This window comes from Salarias fasciatus, chromosome 1 (assembly GCF_902148845.1).
Source record: "Salarias fasciatus chromosome 1, fSalaFa1.1, whole genome shotgun sequence".
NCBI lineage: Eukaryota > Metazoa > Chordata > Actinopteri > Blenniiformes > Blenniidae > Salarias > Salarias fasciatus.
The window spans coordinates 37,795,883-37,814,283 of record NC_043745.1 but is presented as its reverse complement, the minus strand read 5'-3'; the positions used below and the strand labels follow the sequence as shown (position 1 = coordinate 37,814,283).

At 45.3% G+C, this 18,401-nt stretch overlaps 1 protein-coding gene across 1 annotated transcript; it reads right to left on the bottom strand.

Annotated features, from left to right (window-relative positions):
- On the bottom strand, positions 1-12,244 carry cpeb1b (cytoplasmic polyadenylation element binding protein 1b). The gene is made up of 11 exons (XM_030109484.1): positions 11,993-12,244; positions 11,588-11,809; positions 10,466-10,695; positions 8,949-9,201; positions 7,824-7,937; positions 5,526-5,615; positions 4,063-4,199; positions 3,718-3,916; positions 2,577-2,671; positions 2,423-2,503; positions 1-1,528 (listed from the first exon to the last, which is right to left on the bottom strand). The coding sequence occupies exons 1-11, from the start codon at positions 12,018-12,020 to the stop codon at positions 1,418-1,420; spliced, it is 1,560 nt and encodes a 519-aa protein (XP_029965344.1). The 5' UTR covers positions 12,021-12,244; the 3' UTR covers positions 1-1,417.
- Positions 12,245-18,401: the final 6,157 nt, after the last annotated feature.

The following is an 18,401-nucleotide window of genomic DNA, read 5'->3' as shown; positions in this document are numbered from 1 at the left end:
AACACCTTTATTGTGCCCAATCTGAACAAACTCCACAACTGTAAGTAGCAGCAAACTTGGCAGACCACAATGAGGTAGACTTTCAAAACTCTAAAAAGCAGCTGGGCCGAAGGGATAACAAGCTCAGCGTGAGGAAAACTATGAGAAAGGAAAGACACGTCGGTCTTTTGGCACACAGCTTATGATGGAAGAGGAAGGCGGGATGGCTTAAGAAAGCGTGGCGTCGATGGTTGACTGGGGTCTACTCAAGCTCTGGATAGATAATTTATCGTCACTTAGAGTGGAAGTTCAAACATTCAACAGGAAACGAGCAGTTGGACAAAAGGCCAGTTCCCCCTGCTGATGTACAAGACAGTGATTAAAAACACCTCTCCACACGTGCAAATTAAAAAGTGCAAACAAATCCAACTATGTACAATCCAATGATTCGTTCCCTCCAAGTTTCAAAAGATGCATCAGGTGTTCGGAGGGGGGCAAAAAAAAAAAAAAAAAAAAAAAAAAAAAAAGAAAAATAAAGGATCACTGGTTTAAGTGGATCCAGAGTGACGGACATTTAATACAACCGGACCACTGAAGAGAGTTGAAGGACATCTGATGCTTTTGTGTCCTTTCAGTTGAAATTTGGGAGGGCAAATTAAAAAACAAAACAAAAAAAAAAAAAAAAAAAAAATCAGGGAGGAGAGAAACACTAAATGAGTGAAAAAAACAAAACAAAAAGGGTTTTCCCATAAACAGCCATAAACTGGTAGGATTTGGTTTAAATTTTTCATGTCATGACTTAAAACAGTTTGTGTACAAATTAGTAAAAAACTGCGTAAAAATGTCCGAAATGCGACTGGTTAAATGAAGCTCCACATTCGACTCCCAAAAGTAAGAAACGTCAGCTGGCCTGCACAGGAAAAAGACACCAACTGGGCGGGGGAGAGGGTGAGTGAGAGGGAAAATAAAAATTTAAAGGCACTGTATGGCGTCTGCCAATGAACGGCAATGAGATCTGCGTGATCGCTCTTCACTATGCAAACACATGGAAACAAAAAAAAAAAGAAAAAAAAAAGGAAAAAAAAAACTGAAAACAAATGGCCTTCTTTCACCACTTCTTAACCTCGGGCTGACTCCCGTCTCTCCCGTCTGGCCACAAGTCTACAAAAAATGCGTAAGTGTGAAGGGCTCCCGGTCTCTCCCGAACAAGGTCACTGTGCATAGTGCCACTGTGAACAGCAAAATGTAGCAAGTGCAAAAGTGAACGTTTTCTACAGTGAAATCCCCGGTGCGGTGCCCGACGCGGGGCCGCCGTGCCCTCCGGCGGGGGGGCGTCCGGCACCCGCGCGCTCCTCGGCGGGCGGCCTCACCCCCCCGCGGGTCGGAGGGGTGGCGGTGGCGGTGGCGCTTGGTCCCGCTCAGTGTCTGGACCCGTCCTCTAGCTGGAGTCGCGGCTCTTCTGGTTGCGCATGAGGGGCCGGTGGCTGCTCAGGATGTCCATGGAGTGCTGCCAGTACCAGCAGGAGCGGCAGTAGTACTTGAAGCACACCTGGAGACAGACCGGGCCGTGAGAGCTCAGCAGGACTGAGGCCGAGAGGCCACGCTTCTGTTTCAGGTTTCTCCATTTTTGTTTTAAAAGAGGTTTTTATTCATTGGAAACGACAGAAAAGCTTGTTTTTGTAATGAAACCAGACAAACACGGCCCAAGAGAGCAACAATCACCAATAGGAAACGTTACCGATACACACTGCAACTGAGCATGCCTAAGTTGCGTTGTCCCCGTTTCCACAGAGACCATTAAAGATGTTCCACCCCGAGTCGTTTTCAGTTTCTCCGAGCACCGTTCAGCATAAACAGAGACCAAAAGCACAACTAAAGTTCTGCATTTTCACTCTTAAAACATGAACTAGGAGTGAAAATTTGTTCTGACAAAGATTCTGCTGCAAAAAGGATCAATTATGGTTGATAGTTAAACTGTAATAACATGAAGACATTTCAGATTTTGTAGTTGGGGAAAAAATGGGTTGTATGTCAGGTGACTTGCTTGACATGTTTTTAAAACTGGAGCCTTCAAGCCCAACGTTCAGCAGCAGTACTTCAGACAGCCGTCTGCTTCCACTTCATATTTCATGACTACCTTTTAAAGTGGAGTCTGAGCTCACAGCAGGTTAGCATTTAGCATAGCAGCACAGAGAGCTACACGGTGCCAAGCACAGATTAAAACTTAATCCATTGAGAGCGTCTCAAGTCTTTTAAATACAACCATGTTATCAATGTCAACTACAACTTAACTGCTGGAGTTTGTTCTTGAAAACCTAAATTAAAATGTTTAGGAAGCAGAAACATCTGTAATCGAGGACATCTTGTCTGGAGCTTGAAGTTCTGCTATCAGACATCATCTGTAAAGCACCAGGTTCACAGCTGGGCTCCCGAGTCGACTGACCTGGTCTCTGCAGAAGTAAGGCCCGGGGTGACGGAAGCAGCTCTGACACATGGAGTCCTCCAGGTACGGATCGATCTGGACCTGCCAGACAGTCCGGTTAGTCCGAATAAATGGTTTACCAGCCTGTAAAGTGAGGCACGCGGTCCGGAGTTACCTTCTTTGTAAACTTGGGCGTTTTAATCTCCACAAACGCTGCAGACACGGCTTTCAGGTAACTGCGCTGACTGCTGAAGGTGACACGTCCAGAGCCTGCAAACAAAACCACGAGACGCAAGTTCAGCTCAACCCAGCAGAGTTTAAAACAACAAAAAAACAAAACCAGCTGAAAGAGGTGAGTGTGACATTTACAGAGTGGTGCTGAAGAGAAAATCAAACATAAGTAAAGCATCTTAACAAGGGCGTCCCTGATATGAACACTGACCGATACAGACATTAATATTTAGGTTATGGCCGAAAATTGATGTTTGCCGATATTGATTTTGCTATAAAACAAGTTTGACTTTGTAAATGAGTCTGTTGTCCAAGAGCCCAAACCAATTTTTTTGTGGTTTGCCGTTTGGCAAACTTGCCACATAACTGTACCAACCGATGTTTGACCTTTCTGCACTGAAGCCACCGCTGACAGTTGTTGCAGTAACCAATGAATAAGATCATTATCCCATTCATTCTACCTATTTTCCATCAGTAAATTCTAGGGGTGGGACGACACACAAATTCCACGAGACGAGATGTCTCACGAGATCGAGTCCACGAGATCGAGACGGGGGGGGGGTTGTTTGGTGCTGAGCTGTACGGAGCAGTGCGGTACTCACATGCAGCGTCGGAGCGGCGCAGAGCAGTGCTCAAACACCTTTATTGTGCTCAAACACCTCGGAACACGGAGCGTTGGGGCGCCCCTTGTACGGCCACGAGCTTTAATAGTTACTGCCTGCATACAAACGTACTCAATCTCGCGGCATTTCGATCTCGCATCCTTAGTAAATTCCAAAAAACCTGTAACCTCCATTTCTTCTTCTGCAAGAAATTGAATTTAGGTATTATTGCACATTTGGCTGAAGTTACTAAATTTTTGTGAAAATATGCTAAATATTGCATTAATCTATTGGCAATTACATTGAGAAAGGCCAAAATTATGACGATACTGGCAAATATGTTAAACTCCACCTCACTGAAGTCATTTAGATGTAATAGAATAATGTGTGGCTGATAAAGGGGGCTGATGGTTTCTGATCCGACAGAACAGAACACCGGCTGGAGGATCTGGAATGAGAGGAATTACACGGCCCCAGTCTCACCTATGGGGTACTTGTGCTTGTCCGTGTCGATGCCGGCGTACATGACGCCTCCGAACAGGTCGTTCATGATGCTGGCCAGCGCCTCGGCGTTCAGCATGCCGTGCAGCGCGCCCACGAACACCGTCCGGCTGGGGTCCAGGCGCTGGGAGGGGCAGCGCACGTAGTTACTGTCCGAGATGACCCAGGGGATGACCTGCACCTGGACAGACGCAGGAGGACGCCATTTAAGAAATTAACTAATCCAAGTGTGAGCATAAGGAGATCAACACATGTCAAACTCCAGAATTCTACTGAGCGGAACTGGACGCCGGCGCTCCGCCCCTCGGTTCCTCTGCTGATACTCACGTCCTTGCAGCGCATCCTGCGGCTGGACATCTTGAAGTAGTACTCGCGGCTGTCCTCGGGGTGGAAGGGGTCCTGGGAGCAGGCGTGCAGCAGAGCCCGCACGGACTTCTCATTCTCAAACACCAGGTAAACATAGCCTATACACACACACACAGTTCAGGATGGAGAACTAAAGGCACTGCACGGAAATCAGCACGACCCGAATGAACCTGAGCGGCTCTGACTAGCAGTTTGCAGGTTTGATTCAGCAACATGACATTTGAAGGATAATAACCAATCATTTGAAGAAATGCTGAAACTGACGAAAAGTCTCTGCTTTACAAAACAACTAAACTTTGTCATTTAGAAACTCGGAATTAAGGCAGTCCATCGACAGCAAGGCAATCCAGTCATGTTTAAAAACAGAAGTTCAGAATATGAACAGCAGAATATCACAAACCACCCCGACGCGCCGATCATGACACTAATCTGAGGTTATAGATGTACCGAGAGCGATAAGACGTGTCAGCACTGGAAATTTAAGACGGCTCAGTTTAGGTAACTTCCAGAATCTAAGGTTTGACAGATTGACCGTTACTGATACGAGGAGACGGTGTGCGGCTCATTTTAGTTTCGTTCTCTTCTCTTTAGAAATCTAAATTCAAATATGCTTCCAAGATTAACCAGGACTTTATGCTAATGCGAGTCAAAAGCTCAGTTTAGGCAAACATGATAAATATTCAAGTCAAACTATCAATTTCTTTTCAATTAATCAAATGTATTTTTAATCCTTGTTGTAATTGTATTAGTTTTTAGGAGCGACCTACATAAATGGCAGATTTATAAAGCTTAAAAATAGACGGCAGCAGCTTGAACCCAAGTTTCCCACCCTCAGTTTTTATTTAAACAATGAAATTCTTGTTTAATCTTTGTTAGGAGTCCATTTCAAGTACAAAGCCTGAACGAGCCAATTGAAAAAGACTTAAAATCCATTACTAGTCTTTAAAAATTAAATAGTTTGAGGAGTCTGTTAAACAAGTCAGCATTTAGCACTTAAACACCAGATCAGATGGTTTAAAGGCGGTTATCGTTCAACGACCAAGCTTAATTTAACTTGTTCCCATCTTTGTCAAATCAACATGAAGAGTAACTGAAATTAATCAAACCCCGAAAAAAAAAAAAAGGTAGGGAACATAGGGAGCAGGTAAAAATACATTCTTAACACAACATGGTTAAAACCGACGGTTAATATGAAATACTGTAGCATAAACTTTAAAAACAAACGCCAGACACGATGAAAAGCTGGATTTAAACTACAGCCACCGTGCAGATTCTCCCCCTGCCTGCGTCCCGTCGTGCGTTTTAAGCCCATAACAAACGTTTTTACCGTGAGCTCCCGCCGTGCTCGCCACCACAGTGCCACCCTAAACACCAGGAAGGAGAGAGGTAGCCTACCAGCTCGTCATTACCTTTGGCCACATTACCTTTGGGAGGGCAGCGCGGGTGCTTCCCGTCCTTACCGGGCCACTCCACGCTCAGCGGGCCGTATCCGCTGAAGGTGTTGATCAGGCCGGCTGGAAACACACACACGGGAAGAACTTTCACCTTTATCCAAGTGAAACTTTATATGAACCGGACGGTGTTCATTTGAGAGTCGTCCTGTCTGTACGTCACCCCCAGTTAAAGACTAAATATGGAAATCCCATTTCTCCTGATGCAGAGGAGACGTTCTGCCAAGCTGAATCTGCATTTCTGTTTGACGCATCATTAAGAAACGCCCTCATCTGTAGGATGAGTCGGCCTTTTTACAGTTTAACAGGAATCCGACATGAAATAAGACTATCAGACCTGCCAACCTTGGCGAAAATTTTGGAGTACCACTTGCCAGGACAGTTGTCAACCGGGGGGGGGCGCACTGTCAGTTTTAAGTTTTCATGTGGTTCTTTAATTTGTTTATTGACAAAGATTTAACAGATGTTTTTCTGATACACAATACATTGCAGCTGACCTTGCACGTTGCCCCCACAAAAGAGCTTCAAAATGCTGCTACATGTCCTTTAACTGAGCATTTTATGCTGTGTGTGCACATGCGTGCGTGTGTGCGCGTGTGTTCCATTACTAAAATCTTTATAAAGCCGTCAATACGGTGTTTCAAATTAACTGGCTTCCTTGTTATCTGGTGACTGACTTCCTTTAGCGCTTCCTGCTGCTGCTGCTAGTAGCAACAGATGTTGAAATCAGACTCATAAAACGGACACGGCTTTTTGTCTGGTTTTTAACATCTATCAGCAACAAGGGACGTGAAAGAAACCCAGTCGCCAGTTAACAGGGAAACCAGTTCTTCCTAAACACCGGCTCCGCTCCGGTTTCTGGACTCTTCTCCTCCGCTAGCTAGCTGCTGCGTTCAGGTGACTGGAGCTGCTGCGGAAAACTGAAACTCGGTCGTTAACGCGAAAGCGGCGGAGACAGCTGGACTCAGGAGACACTCAGGAGACACGTGAAGGAAGCGAGGACAGTTTGCACAAAGGAACGACTCTCAGACAGCTGTGATCCGGCTCTTGTCGTTCACTTGAAAGAGCCGTTCAAACGAACGACTCGTTCATTGAACGTCGCAGCACTACGAGGGTAGCACATGTTTCCTCCCGGTTCCATAGCTGCGGCGCACCAGCCTAATTTACCGGTATTTTTTTCAGCGTGACAAATACAATGTGTGCCGTGACTGCGTGACAACACACCGAAATGCGTGACACTTAAGAGCCCTGCTGCTGCATCGTATAGTCAGACATGAGAACGTCCACGGTCTGCATTTATAACAGCGCTCACAGACGTCTGCAGCTTTTTGCGTAGTTTAATGAGGCGGAGCGTACCAGCGTATTTTGATGTCAAATTGCGTACCTGCTACGCAAAATGCGTACAGGTTGGCAGGTCTGCTCTATAAGTTCAAATCAATCATTGTAGTGGCAATAAGGGCAAACAGACCAAACTGCATTAAATCAACATGTGCCGTACATGTTAACTCCGCAAATTTAAAATAAAAGAAATGTCAATGATTAAAAAAAAAAAATATTTAACCAATAAAGAAAGTCTTGATCATTTTTTGCCCTAAGATATAAAATAAGGCTAGCAAAGTGAAAAATTACCAATCACTGCAGATTAATGTGATGGTAAGAAAAAAAGAGAACAGCTAATTGTATTTAACAATCACCAAGCTCAGATTTAGTCAATATTGTGCAGCTTGAATGTGAAACTTCACTCAATTTATCACAGATTAAAAAAAAAAAAAAATCTGCAAGATCCAGAACTGGAGATGTGTTCTCAAGCCGAAAGATTCTTTAAGTTCGACCCAAAAAAACAAAAAACAAAAAAAAAAATCTCGACTCTCCACCCATACATACAGACCAGATTGTCAATAAGGCAGTTTGCACCTTCTTCTGCCGCTTCTGGAGAAATGCTTCAGTGGAGAACTACTCAGCATGACAACATGAGCACCAGGTTTCCATTTTACTCAAGTCAAAAACCCTCTGAAGCGTTTACTAAACATCACTAAAAGCAGCAGAAATCTGCAGGTTTGATGGTATCAGACATAAAAAGACAAGATTAAGTCCACTTCCTGTTTTGCAGTACTGACTGTTCTCCGGTGCGTCTGTTCATTTCGCGTCATGCTGCACCATATTGTCCCAAAACCGATTTATTTCCTAGCCTACATCAGAACAAATGCATGTCGCTTTCTGAGAAGCATGCAGTGAAGACGAAGCAGAAAGCCCGGCTGCAGCAGGCGTTACCTTCGGTGATGTCCCAGGGAACGCCGCCCAGGAACACCTTGCAGGAGTACAGAGGGTCCTTGTTGTTTCTGGGAGGCAGCTGGCCGCTCCAGGTGAACGAGGCCTCATTCACAGCTGACGCATAGCAGGAAAGCAAAGACGAACAATTACATCCTGAACTCAAGCTGGATTCATCATTTCACTGCATATTGCAAATGTGCAGTAAAATACGGCATTCAGCACTGTATCTTTGCAATAAACTTAAAAAAGCTGAACTTTTTCCAGTGAGGAGGTTCATATTGCACCATCAGTTAAGAAAATGTCCCTTCAGCCTTAAAAACAAGGTGACAGAGAGAACAGCACTTCATAGCTAAAAAGTGAGAAGGCTGGGAAGCAAATGAGTGAAGGACAGGAATTCCCTGAAGCCTGAGCGTTAAGGCCATACTTCAACATTTTGGCAAATTGGCCCATTTAGCGCAATTCCTTAGTCATTTTGAACAGCATACTTACTTTTTTGTGAGGGTGAGCTGTTGTTTATTCAGAGGTGAGTCGGGGAAGGTTTTCGGGACGGACACAATGGAAGTGGATGGTATTTTTATTCCCCCTTGTCAAACTCAAATACACAATCCAACAACCCCAAAACACTTTGGTGGACACGTTTTAATCCGCACATTCACTACGCTGTGAAATATTAATGCAAACTTACCAGATTGAGTTGTTTATGTGAAGATTGCTCGGACTGAACTACTTGCTAAACATGGCGTCTGGGCGTAGTGATTTCAAAAGATAAAGTAGTTCCCAGTATTTGCTTCAGTGTCATAACGCTACAATATTATTTGTTGGTGTTCCACAGCATAGTGAATGTGCGGATTAAAACATGTCCACCAAAGTGTTTTGGGGTTGTTGGATTGTGTATCTGATGAGTTTGACGAGGGGGAACAAAAATACCATCCACTTCCTTTGTGTCCGTCCCGAAAACCTTCCCCGACTCACCTCTGAATAAACAGCTCGCCCTCACAAAAAAAGTAAGCATGCTGTTCCAAGTGACTAAGGAATTGCGCTAAATGGGCCAATTTGCCAAAATGTTGAAGTATCGCTTTAAGGCGCAGGCTGGCTCTGTAGCGCCCTCTGCAGTGAGGAGGTTACCGGCGGCCTGCCGGTGCAGCCGGGCCTCCCTCTCGATGCTGAACAGTTCGTCCGACTGGTCCAGCAGGTCGGCGGGCGTCCACGGCGAGCCGGAGCGCCAGCGGCGGGACAGGGCGGAGGAGGGGCTGGCGGTGGAGGTCGGGGGCAGAGGGGAGCTGGTCTCCTGCAGGTCCAGGCGGGAGCCCAGGCGCAGCAGATCCTTCTGGATGTTTGAGGCCAGGTAAGGCAGAGGAGGGGAGATCCGCAGGTTGGACTGGAGAGAGACGCAAACGAAGCAGAAGTCAGAGTTCCACAGCTCAACGCCTTTCCTGCTCAGTATTTAATATCTCAACAGGAATCATCTATTCTGAGCTTTCCTTTTTTATTCAAAGAGACGTGCCGGTGTTGTCATGGGCACTTGATTCTCCAGCAGCCAAAGATTAGATGGAGCTGGACTCGTCACCACGGTAACCATGGAGACCGTCTGTGTGCGCTCAGATTTACGATAAGCCAAACAAACGGCCAAAAGTGAGAAACGGGACCAGAATTAAAGTGATGTAACACATTTAACAGTTTCTCCCGTTTCTGGAAACAGATTCACATTAAAAAAGTCATAAAACGCTGCAGAGGTCAGACAAGCTCTTCCTGTGAACCTGGTGTGTCTGAAACGTCCAAAACACACCTTCAAACTTCTAATTTACCGTTTAAGAACACGGCGATTAAAGTCTCTGACCGAAACGTACAGAACCAGATCTTACACACAAAAACTGAAAGCAACTAAAATTTAAACACTGATCACTCTGGGTCACTAAAGCAGAACCTCCACCTTTCTAGAAGCTTCAGACAGTGATGTGAGAGAAAAGGGCTCAAAGACCAGCAGACTGAAGTTTAATTAACCTCTGTATCCACTGGGCGCATGACGACCTTCCCATTTAACACTTCACTCCCAGACAGCGCCATCCTCTCATAACTCATCTTAAACTCTGCACCGCGCCTCTCTCCCCTTCATTTAGCAGCTAATCTCCGTACAAATCCCTACGAACAAAAATGTTGGATACATGACTCAACATGCGCCACATTAAACGAACTGGAGATTTAAACAAGGATCTCTGCGGTACTCGAGTAGAAGCTCTGCATCAGACGAAATATGCGTTAATGTCTGCATTTCATCATGTCAAGGAGCATGAGCGCGTAGCTGTAGATTAGTGTAGGACACTAAATGATCGATCAACGGAAACGCGACAAGTTTGACCACCGAAATAACTGGTGACATTTATTATGAACAATCCTGATCCATCTGGTTGAACACTACAGACGATGAGTCAGCAAACATTAACTGGTTAACAGGTTTTGCCTTTCAAAATAAAGTGTTTGGAGCAGCAAAACAATACTGTGCTGTATGTACTGCCACACTGGTTAACAGATTTACTTCACCACTTGGGATGAGGTGAAGAAAATAAAAAGCGAGTTTACAAAAAAAAAAAAAAAAAAAAAAAAAAAAAAAAAAAAAAAAAAAATCGGTGAAGGTTGATGGTTACCATCATGTCACAGATGTGGTCCGAGCCCGAGCTGAAGCCGCTGGTCTCCGAGTCCTCGGGGCTGCTGGAGCGGGAGTCCAGGAAGGAGTTGGAGTCCAGGCGGTTCGCCATGCGAGACATGCTGGGGAACTTCTCCAGGAAGTCGGCCGTCATGCTCATGGACTCCGGGTTCAGGTAGCTGGGCGGCTTCCCCAGGATGCTATTGAAGGGGCTGTTCAGGATACCTAGCACTGGAGAAACAGGAAGTCACACAGCGGCGGCAGAGAGACATTTTGTCAGGTCGGTTCTTCAAGTCGTCGAGCAAACTGAAGGGAAGCAGCCGTGCTGACTCCACAAAGCTGCATCGATCGGTAAGGAACTCGCACCGCGGGGCAAGTTTCTAAAACTTAGGGTGAAATTAATTCTACAGCTGAAGTTTGGCAGCTGAAGCAACCGAGGGGACAGATTCATCAGAATTTAAAGAAAACTGGAAGCTCCCAGTTCACTGGAGGAGTCTTGGTATTCACACAAGCAGCTCAATGGAAATCGTCTGCCCACAGAAACACCCCTGACGCACGGAAGCTAACTTCCAAACTTCCAAACACGACCCCTTCAGCAGAACCCAGTGTTCCGCCAGTACGGTACCTCCGAGTCAGCCGGTGACAGACGTGACCCGTCACCGTGAACAGAAAGGCCCTGTGGGGGGTTATTCAGCTGCAGGCCGCATCCAAAGCTACGTCCCACTTCTCTGATCACAAGGCCCAGTTTAGAAAGCTCTAAATGAAGTTTGGCCACGTTGGTTCAAATGTGCTGTAGACGAGTCTGGACGAACCCAACGCGTCACCTCCGACGGGACCTGGAGCCGGTGTGTGTGACGCAGCGATCGCAGCAACATCCCGACGCTCAACAGGTATTGAATGTTCAAATAAACTAAAACACTGCCAGCATTTTAAAAAGAAAAGTTCTCGGCTGGATCTGTGACTGATGCAGCAAAGCAAAAGTGCCACATCATCCTGTGAAGCGACGACGCCACAGCCTGTTCTCTCACACACACACACTGATGTCGATGCGGCTGAACTGAAGTCACGGCAACAAACAAACTTGTGTCAGACCAAGCGAGAGTGTGGAGAGCCCGGTACTCACTGGAGGGGGAGCTGGACTGGGCCTGGGATGGAGGGGTGTGCACGTCCGAGTCCTGGCTGCTCCACGGTCGCTCCCAGCTGGACAGGCGCAGGGAGTGGAGGCCCAGGCCCAGGTCTGTGACGTCCTGCGGGCCCCGGGACGACTGCATCTCCTGGGAGCCGGGTATGCCGCCACAGTTGGGGAAAAGCATCCTCCTGCTGCCCACCGCAGCCAGGTCCGACTCTTTGGTAATCCCAGATCCGGTTCAGAGATAAAGAGAGCAGGAGGAGAAACGTTAGTTTAAAAGAAAGCACGAGGAGGAAACAGTTTCAGTCTAACAGCACAGAATCCGTCATGAAGAGAAACCTCATTAAAAGAAACTTCCCTCATCAGCACGTCCCTCCCCCACCCGACGGCGGCGCTAACCTGCCTCTGTGCCCGGTGCAACTGCCATGCATCTCCGTCCGCATCCCTGACCCACCTAGCAGCATGTGACATGGCTGCTGATGCACTCGCACACCCCTGCTAATGACATCAGCCCCCCTCCCCACCTCGCCGCCGCCGCCGCCTTGCCTAACAACTGTGTAATGAAAAATTCCTGTCGGAGCTATTGGCTTGTTGGTAGAAGTACTCCCCCCCTCTCTCCGGCAGGCACGGCACGTCTCAGCGGGAAGACAGCTGCTGCCGCTGCCACCGCCGCCGCTGCTGCTGCTGCTGCTGCTGCTGACTGTCAGCTCGCTCAGGAAACGAGCCCAGACAGAGGCAGGAGGGAGGGGACGGGAGGCGAGGGGCAGAGCTACAGCAGCACGGTGGGAGGCAGCATGGGAGACAGTGACTCAGCACAGGAAGTCAAACCAAAAAAAAATTTAAAAAAAAACCCAACAAAGTACCTTGGACTGTAAAGATGCTCAGAATGTGATTGTCAGTCAACAGCTGCTGAAATCTGATCGTTCGCTCACAAACAGGAGATAAAGTCTCACACAGCCTGGCTGGAGGAGAGGCAGCTGACCGATCAGATGTTGACGGAGATTTGCACCGCCAGCTCCTCCCTTCCCCTCTCTCCAGGCCTGGAGCGCGTCCAGCGGACGGCTACAGCCCTGATTCAGCAACACCGAGCCGGGCTGGAAGGGCCGGAGAGACCAGAGTGCAAGTTCGGCTCCGGCGTCACTTCTGTGCCACTTCAGAAGTTCCAACAACATTCAGGCTCGTCTCACAAGCGATCTAAACTCAATGCTCGTTTCCGCTGGAAGAGCGGGGACGATGAGTGCCAACGCCAATGACCGGTTCATGATAGGATGGAGACGCTGTGCCGAGGCTAAATCTTGGCAAATCTCACTCCAGGGGCAAAAAAAAAAAAAAAAAGACACGTAGAATTGCTGCAGTGCTGCAGAGCAGCGATGCAGCATGAATCAGCTGCTGGCACCAAAATAATAAAAAGGCAAGATTAATGATGTTTAGCAGAAGGCTCAGAAACAGAGCGGGTATTGTCTTTCCTCATCTCTACACCAACTACTGGATTTCTTGACCCAGTTCAAGTCAAAGTGCAGGTTTTTATAACCAGAGAATTAAACCCGTCAGACTGAGCTGCAGTGTTAACTGAAGACAGCTCACATCATCACACTGAACACATTTCACTTCAAGGAAATGAAACCAACAACTGAGAGCTGAACCTGCTGAACAGCTACAGACCGAAACTTACAACACTGCATCTCCCTGCAGTTCGATGGTTCAGACCAGCTGTACGAGGACCAGACGGTCCACACGCTGATCGACATACTCAAGAGACGTCAACAAAAACAAGCTGGAAACCGAACTTCCAGATCAACGCTGCGCTACAGCAACACATGGTTAGATATTCTTGTCTTTTTTCTGGAGATAAGAGCTCCGGCTTGAATCCATTACTATGTTGAGCAAATAAATCTGCAGTGACGCAGCACTTCCGCTACACGACTTCAGAGCTCTCTGGACAGCGACGATGCCAACAGTACCACCGAAATACAGAAGTGTTTTAAAACAGACTCCGCCTGGGCTCATCTTATGGTAGTTCACTTTATTCTAACATATTGTCCTGGCTCGGTCAGACAAAGCAGCATTTTCTGAAGTTCAAGAGGTTTAAATCAGGACTACCACACCCTGTGTATTCATGATTTGGGCAGAGGCGGCCCACAGCAGCACCTTTTTGAGGGATGTAAATTTTTACCATCATGAACCCAGGCGGCCCCGGCCCACCAGTGTTCAATTTCAAAGAAAAGGTGAAGGAGCCTCCTTACACACTATATATCATGCAGTTTGTTTATTCTGTAATGAGGGGTTTTGAGGCTTATTTTTAGTTTTGCATTTGAAATATGAAGTAGTTGGAAGTTCAAACCAGTACTATTCTATAGACTGCAATCCACAACCAAATTTAAATTATTACGAGTCAAGACATCAGAAGCGCCAGTGAAGATGTACACATATGAAGAGTATGACTGTTTCAATGTCCCAGTGTCTGGTTATTGCCATTCCTGAAAAGGTGGAGTAGAAATGAACCAACACAGACCCCCGCCCAAAAAAACCCCCAAAAAATCCAGTCATATCCACTTGTACTTTAGTTGAGGTTTATTAGATGAAAGTGAATGATGAAAATGGAATTTTCCCCAATGACAAGCTGTATGTTTGTTCTACTGCTGGTCTGTTTCCAGGCCTGCTTTCAATTCACTCCTGTGACCTTTGCCCTCTACAAACAACTCATTACTACCACCATCAAGTCACTGCAACTCCAATCTGTGCCTACAATAATAGATGCAAAAACAAATAAAGCCAAAATCAGCAGTTAAAATTAGATTTATTGTGTCCCACACTTAACACCCACTGGTCCTCCACCCACACCCGTCCCCTGACCCCTGCCCTCAGGGAGCCACATGAGGGGATACTTAACCACTCAGCAGGTCGGGCCTGCCCTTGCTGCTGTTGGGGGTGGTGCACACCCCGGTGAAGTCCAGCGCGTTGCCCAGCATGGTGTTCATCCTGCGGAAGATGTCCGCGTTGCTGCAGGTGGACAGAGCCGGGGAGTCGGAGTCCGGGCTGTCCGGCCTGCGGGCATCGCTTCTCTGCGGGAGGGAGACACGGCACACCACCCCCGCCACATGACCCGGAGCTCCGGCTAACACAGTCAACTCACACAGAACGCGTCAAAACCACGAAAAGAGCGTCTGTTCTCTCAGGACAGTAGTTCAATGACAGAACTTAAAATTCGCTCCAAACTTCTGAAATCTTTCTAGCTTGTTTTGGTTTGTTTAAAAACTCACCAGGGAAAACGCCATGATGTGGACACACACAGCCCGGGAGGAAAATGTCACAGTTTGACCAGCAAGCCACGAGAAAATGACATATTTATGAAGTCTGCACGCGGCTAATTAATGTTGATTTGATGAACGTGCGCCGCGAGCAGACTGGGTAGCGCGAGGCCTTACTGCGCATGCGCAGCACATCAAAGCGCACGCCGCCGCCGAAGGAAAATCACGTGGTACATTTTTTATATTTAAAACACAAATTAAGCTCGGCGTTTAAGTTTTTGTAATGGGAATCAAATTCAACCCGAAGCCGTTTAAGGTCAGATAATTAACATTAATATGTGCAATTTATTTACAATAAAGGATTTGGAAAAAGTGCATAATTGACAATATTTCATGATTTGTAGGTGAAAAATGTGTATGAACAAAAAATAATTCCCACCGTGCCACTATAACACGCTATAAACTGTAATTTATTTTAGATGTATCACTATATGGTTACGGGTAACATTTCAAAATAGCAATGAGAAATTTGCATTTTATATTTAGATTTTTTTTTTAAATACTGCTTTACAGAACATTAGCAGTCGCTGTATTTTTGTTCAAACATTCATTTGGTCTTTAAAATAAAATAAACATTTGATCACAAAAAAGAAATTCAAAATTCACTCAGTACTTGTTAAAGACACAATAAATCCATTAACATCAATGACATTTATTTTTCAAAAATCTGTGAAAAAAGTTTAAAACTCTACATATCTCATGATTTAAGACTAAAAAACGTTGCAGGTAAAGAGTTAGAATTAGACCCTTGATACACTGTAAATTCTAACAAGTTAAGTTTACTCAAACGAATCTAGGAAACCGATTACCTTGGGAAATGTAATTAAAAGAACTTAACTGTGTCAAGTAGAGTGAAATTATCATATCTGAGTGAGCTTCTTCTTTTAAAGTTGTGAGCACTGAAAGCATCTGAGTAATGTAAACTTCCTACCAAGTTTTTTGAACTAAAATTCCTTGAGTCAAATTAATATATTCCACCAAACAAATTCTCACATGGTCCAGGATCAAACCCATGACCTTCTAATTGAAAGGCAAGAGCACTAAGTGATTTGCCAACTCTGCTGCTGACAAGAAGATACATGAACTTCAAACACTGTGTGAGCAGTACTTAATACTACATAAAATGTACTTCATGTACCTTAGTTCAGCTTACTTAAAAATAACTCCCAAAAATAGCTTTATGAAAACCATTATTTATTATTATTATTTTTTGTGTTCGTATTTGCAAACAGCAACAACAGTCATCAGAGGTCAACTTTGGCTGAAACGTTACAGATTAAAGCTTGGTGGCTTTACAAGAACCTCCCCAACACCATGTCTTCATCGGGAGTCCGGACTTTCAAATTACAAACAAAAGCCGGAATCAATGCCAGCCTGTCATCTTGGGGCTGTCTGCACCGCTTCAACAGCTTGCATGTTAATGCCTCGTTCTTCTTCGTTGGTAAATGGTCACAAACTGTGCCACACACTCAGAAGAGTCAAGTAAATATCACTGAGTGGAACAAGTAAGTGTTGGAAAAAGTACAGAAAACTTGGAGAAACAAAGCAAACTTAAAAAACTAGCATAAATTAAGTTGAATATACTATTTACACTTAAGTCATGTCAATGTTTGCATTTACAGTGTAGGGAAAAATACTTTTTGATGGGCACTTCAAAGGTCAAATTCAATCACACACTTTTCATAGTCAACAAATTAACTGATTAAAAACGCTTCTCTGTTATTATTTTTCAATTTCTTACTGGGAATACTATGAAACTGACCAAATTTCATAATTTCTATCTAATTAAGTTTTTCTGTAGTAATAGTTTCTGTTAAAAGCCTCATCCAGTCTTATAATATGACTTCAAGATAACAACCACGGAAGTAGAGTTTACCTTTATTGGGAAAATACTTTTAAAAGTCACAAAAAGAAGCTAACTATCATCATTTTCTGTCATTTAATTGTCATAAATTCTGTGAGAAAAGAATGAAGCAGATCATGTTTCTTTATCAGTCGTGAAAAAAAGCTTTGTTTCTCATTGTGAGAGGTCAGAAACACTGTTTCAGTTCTATAATATGATGAGATATTTAAATGATTCAGCAAAGGGGAAGTTTTATTCAAACAAAATTGTCACAAAAATGCTGCTAAATGAAAGTATTTATAATTCAGTTGGTCCATCTCTGTGTAATTCATTGATTAATTCACTGAGATCAATGAACAAAACTCAGAAGTGACCCACTTATTCTGAGGTCAGGTAGCTTGGTAATTAATTACTGATTGTTTTACTGGGCCTTGAAAACTAACAACATTCACACAAAGACGTGAGTCACATTCAGGTGGAGATTAGTAGACCTTGTACAAATATGCTCTCAGAATTATTTCAAACAGCGAAGGTATGGGATTAAAAACACTGATGCAAAAATAAAGATGTTTAAAATGATATATAAAGTACTAAAGATGGTGGCATGGGAATCAAAAAAACATTTGCAAGTAGATTTGAAATGTTTTATTTGCTTTTTTTAATCTGGTTCAACTTTACTTGTATAAAAGATGATATCTGTCTACCTTCAGGGGGTAGGGATTCTCCAAATACTCCAGTTTCCTAAAACAACCGGGAACAGCAAAACATATATACAAATTCACAAAAAAAACAAAAAAAAAACCAGTCTTGTTGATACACCACATGCAACAGAGAACAATCACAAACCACAATCTAAACAGCACCACAACCGAGCCGACAACCAACACAGAGACCAACACCAAACCGAACCAGAACCAAATTTTATTTATTTATTTATTTATTTTTCTTTTTGAGAATGTAGTTAGTAATAAACTGGGGGTGTGCAAACGGAGAGATCGAGTATGAAATTACACTGGAGCATCGAAGAGGTTTGTTACAGATCACCATTAGTCTAACCCACCACAAGAAGACAAGGTAACTTAGTCCACTGGTAGAATGTGAAGAGTGATTAAAGATCAGCATGATCATGAAAATGTGATAGTGATCGTGATAGTGATAGTGTTTCATGCATATATGACCTCTGACCCCTGAGAGGGCCAAAAGCAGGCCAGAGAGGCCCTCAGAACCCAGACAGCCGGCGGTCATCACAGAGCCCGGATCCAAGCCGCTCCCCCAGGCAGACGCCCACGCTCCGGTCCAGAAAAGGGGCAGAGGAAAGCCCCGGCCGGGGACCCCGGCGGCCCCGGGGCCCGGGCCCCAGGGAGCCAGGACCGGTAGGAGCCAGCCCACCCTGGGCACGGGATGCCCGGGACGGGCAGAGCCGAGAGCCCAAGGCCCAAGAGCCCAGGAGCCAATCCCCCCCACTCAGGCGGAGGGCCATGACCCACCCGGGAGAACCGGCCCACACGGGCGGCTACCCACCCCAGGCCAATATCATGCGTTTCTTTGCCTTTGTGAAGCACTTTGAATTGCCTTGTGTGTGAACGGTGCTTTGCATGTAAACTTGCTTTGCCTAAGATTTTCCACTGCTAGAGCAGCCCCGACGTTCACAACACAT

Coding starts and splice junctions, on each gene's coding strand:
- cpeb1b (XM_030109484.1), bottom strand. CDS start 12,020: ATGGCAGTTGCACCGGGCACAGAGGCAG. Junction 5,616..7,823: donor TCCCTGGGACATCACCGAAG/GTAACGCCTGCT, acceptor GTGTGTTTCCAG/CCGGCCTGATCAACACCTTC. Junction 2,504..2,576: donor CGCCCAAGTTTACAAAGAAG/GTAACTCCGGAC, acceptor ACTGTCTGGCAG/GTCCAGATCGATCCGTACCT.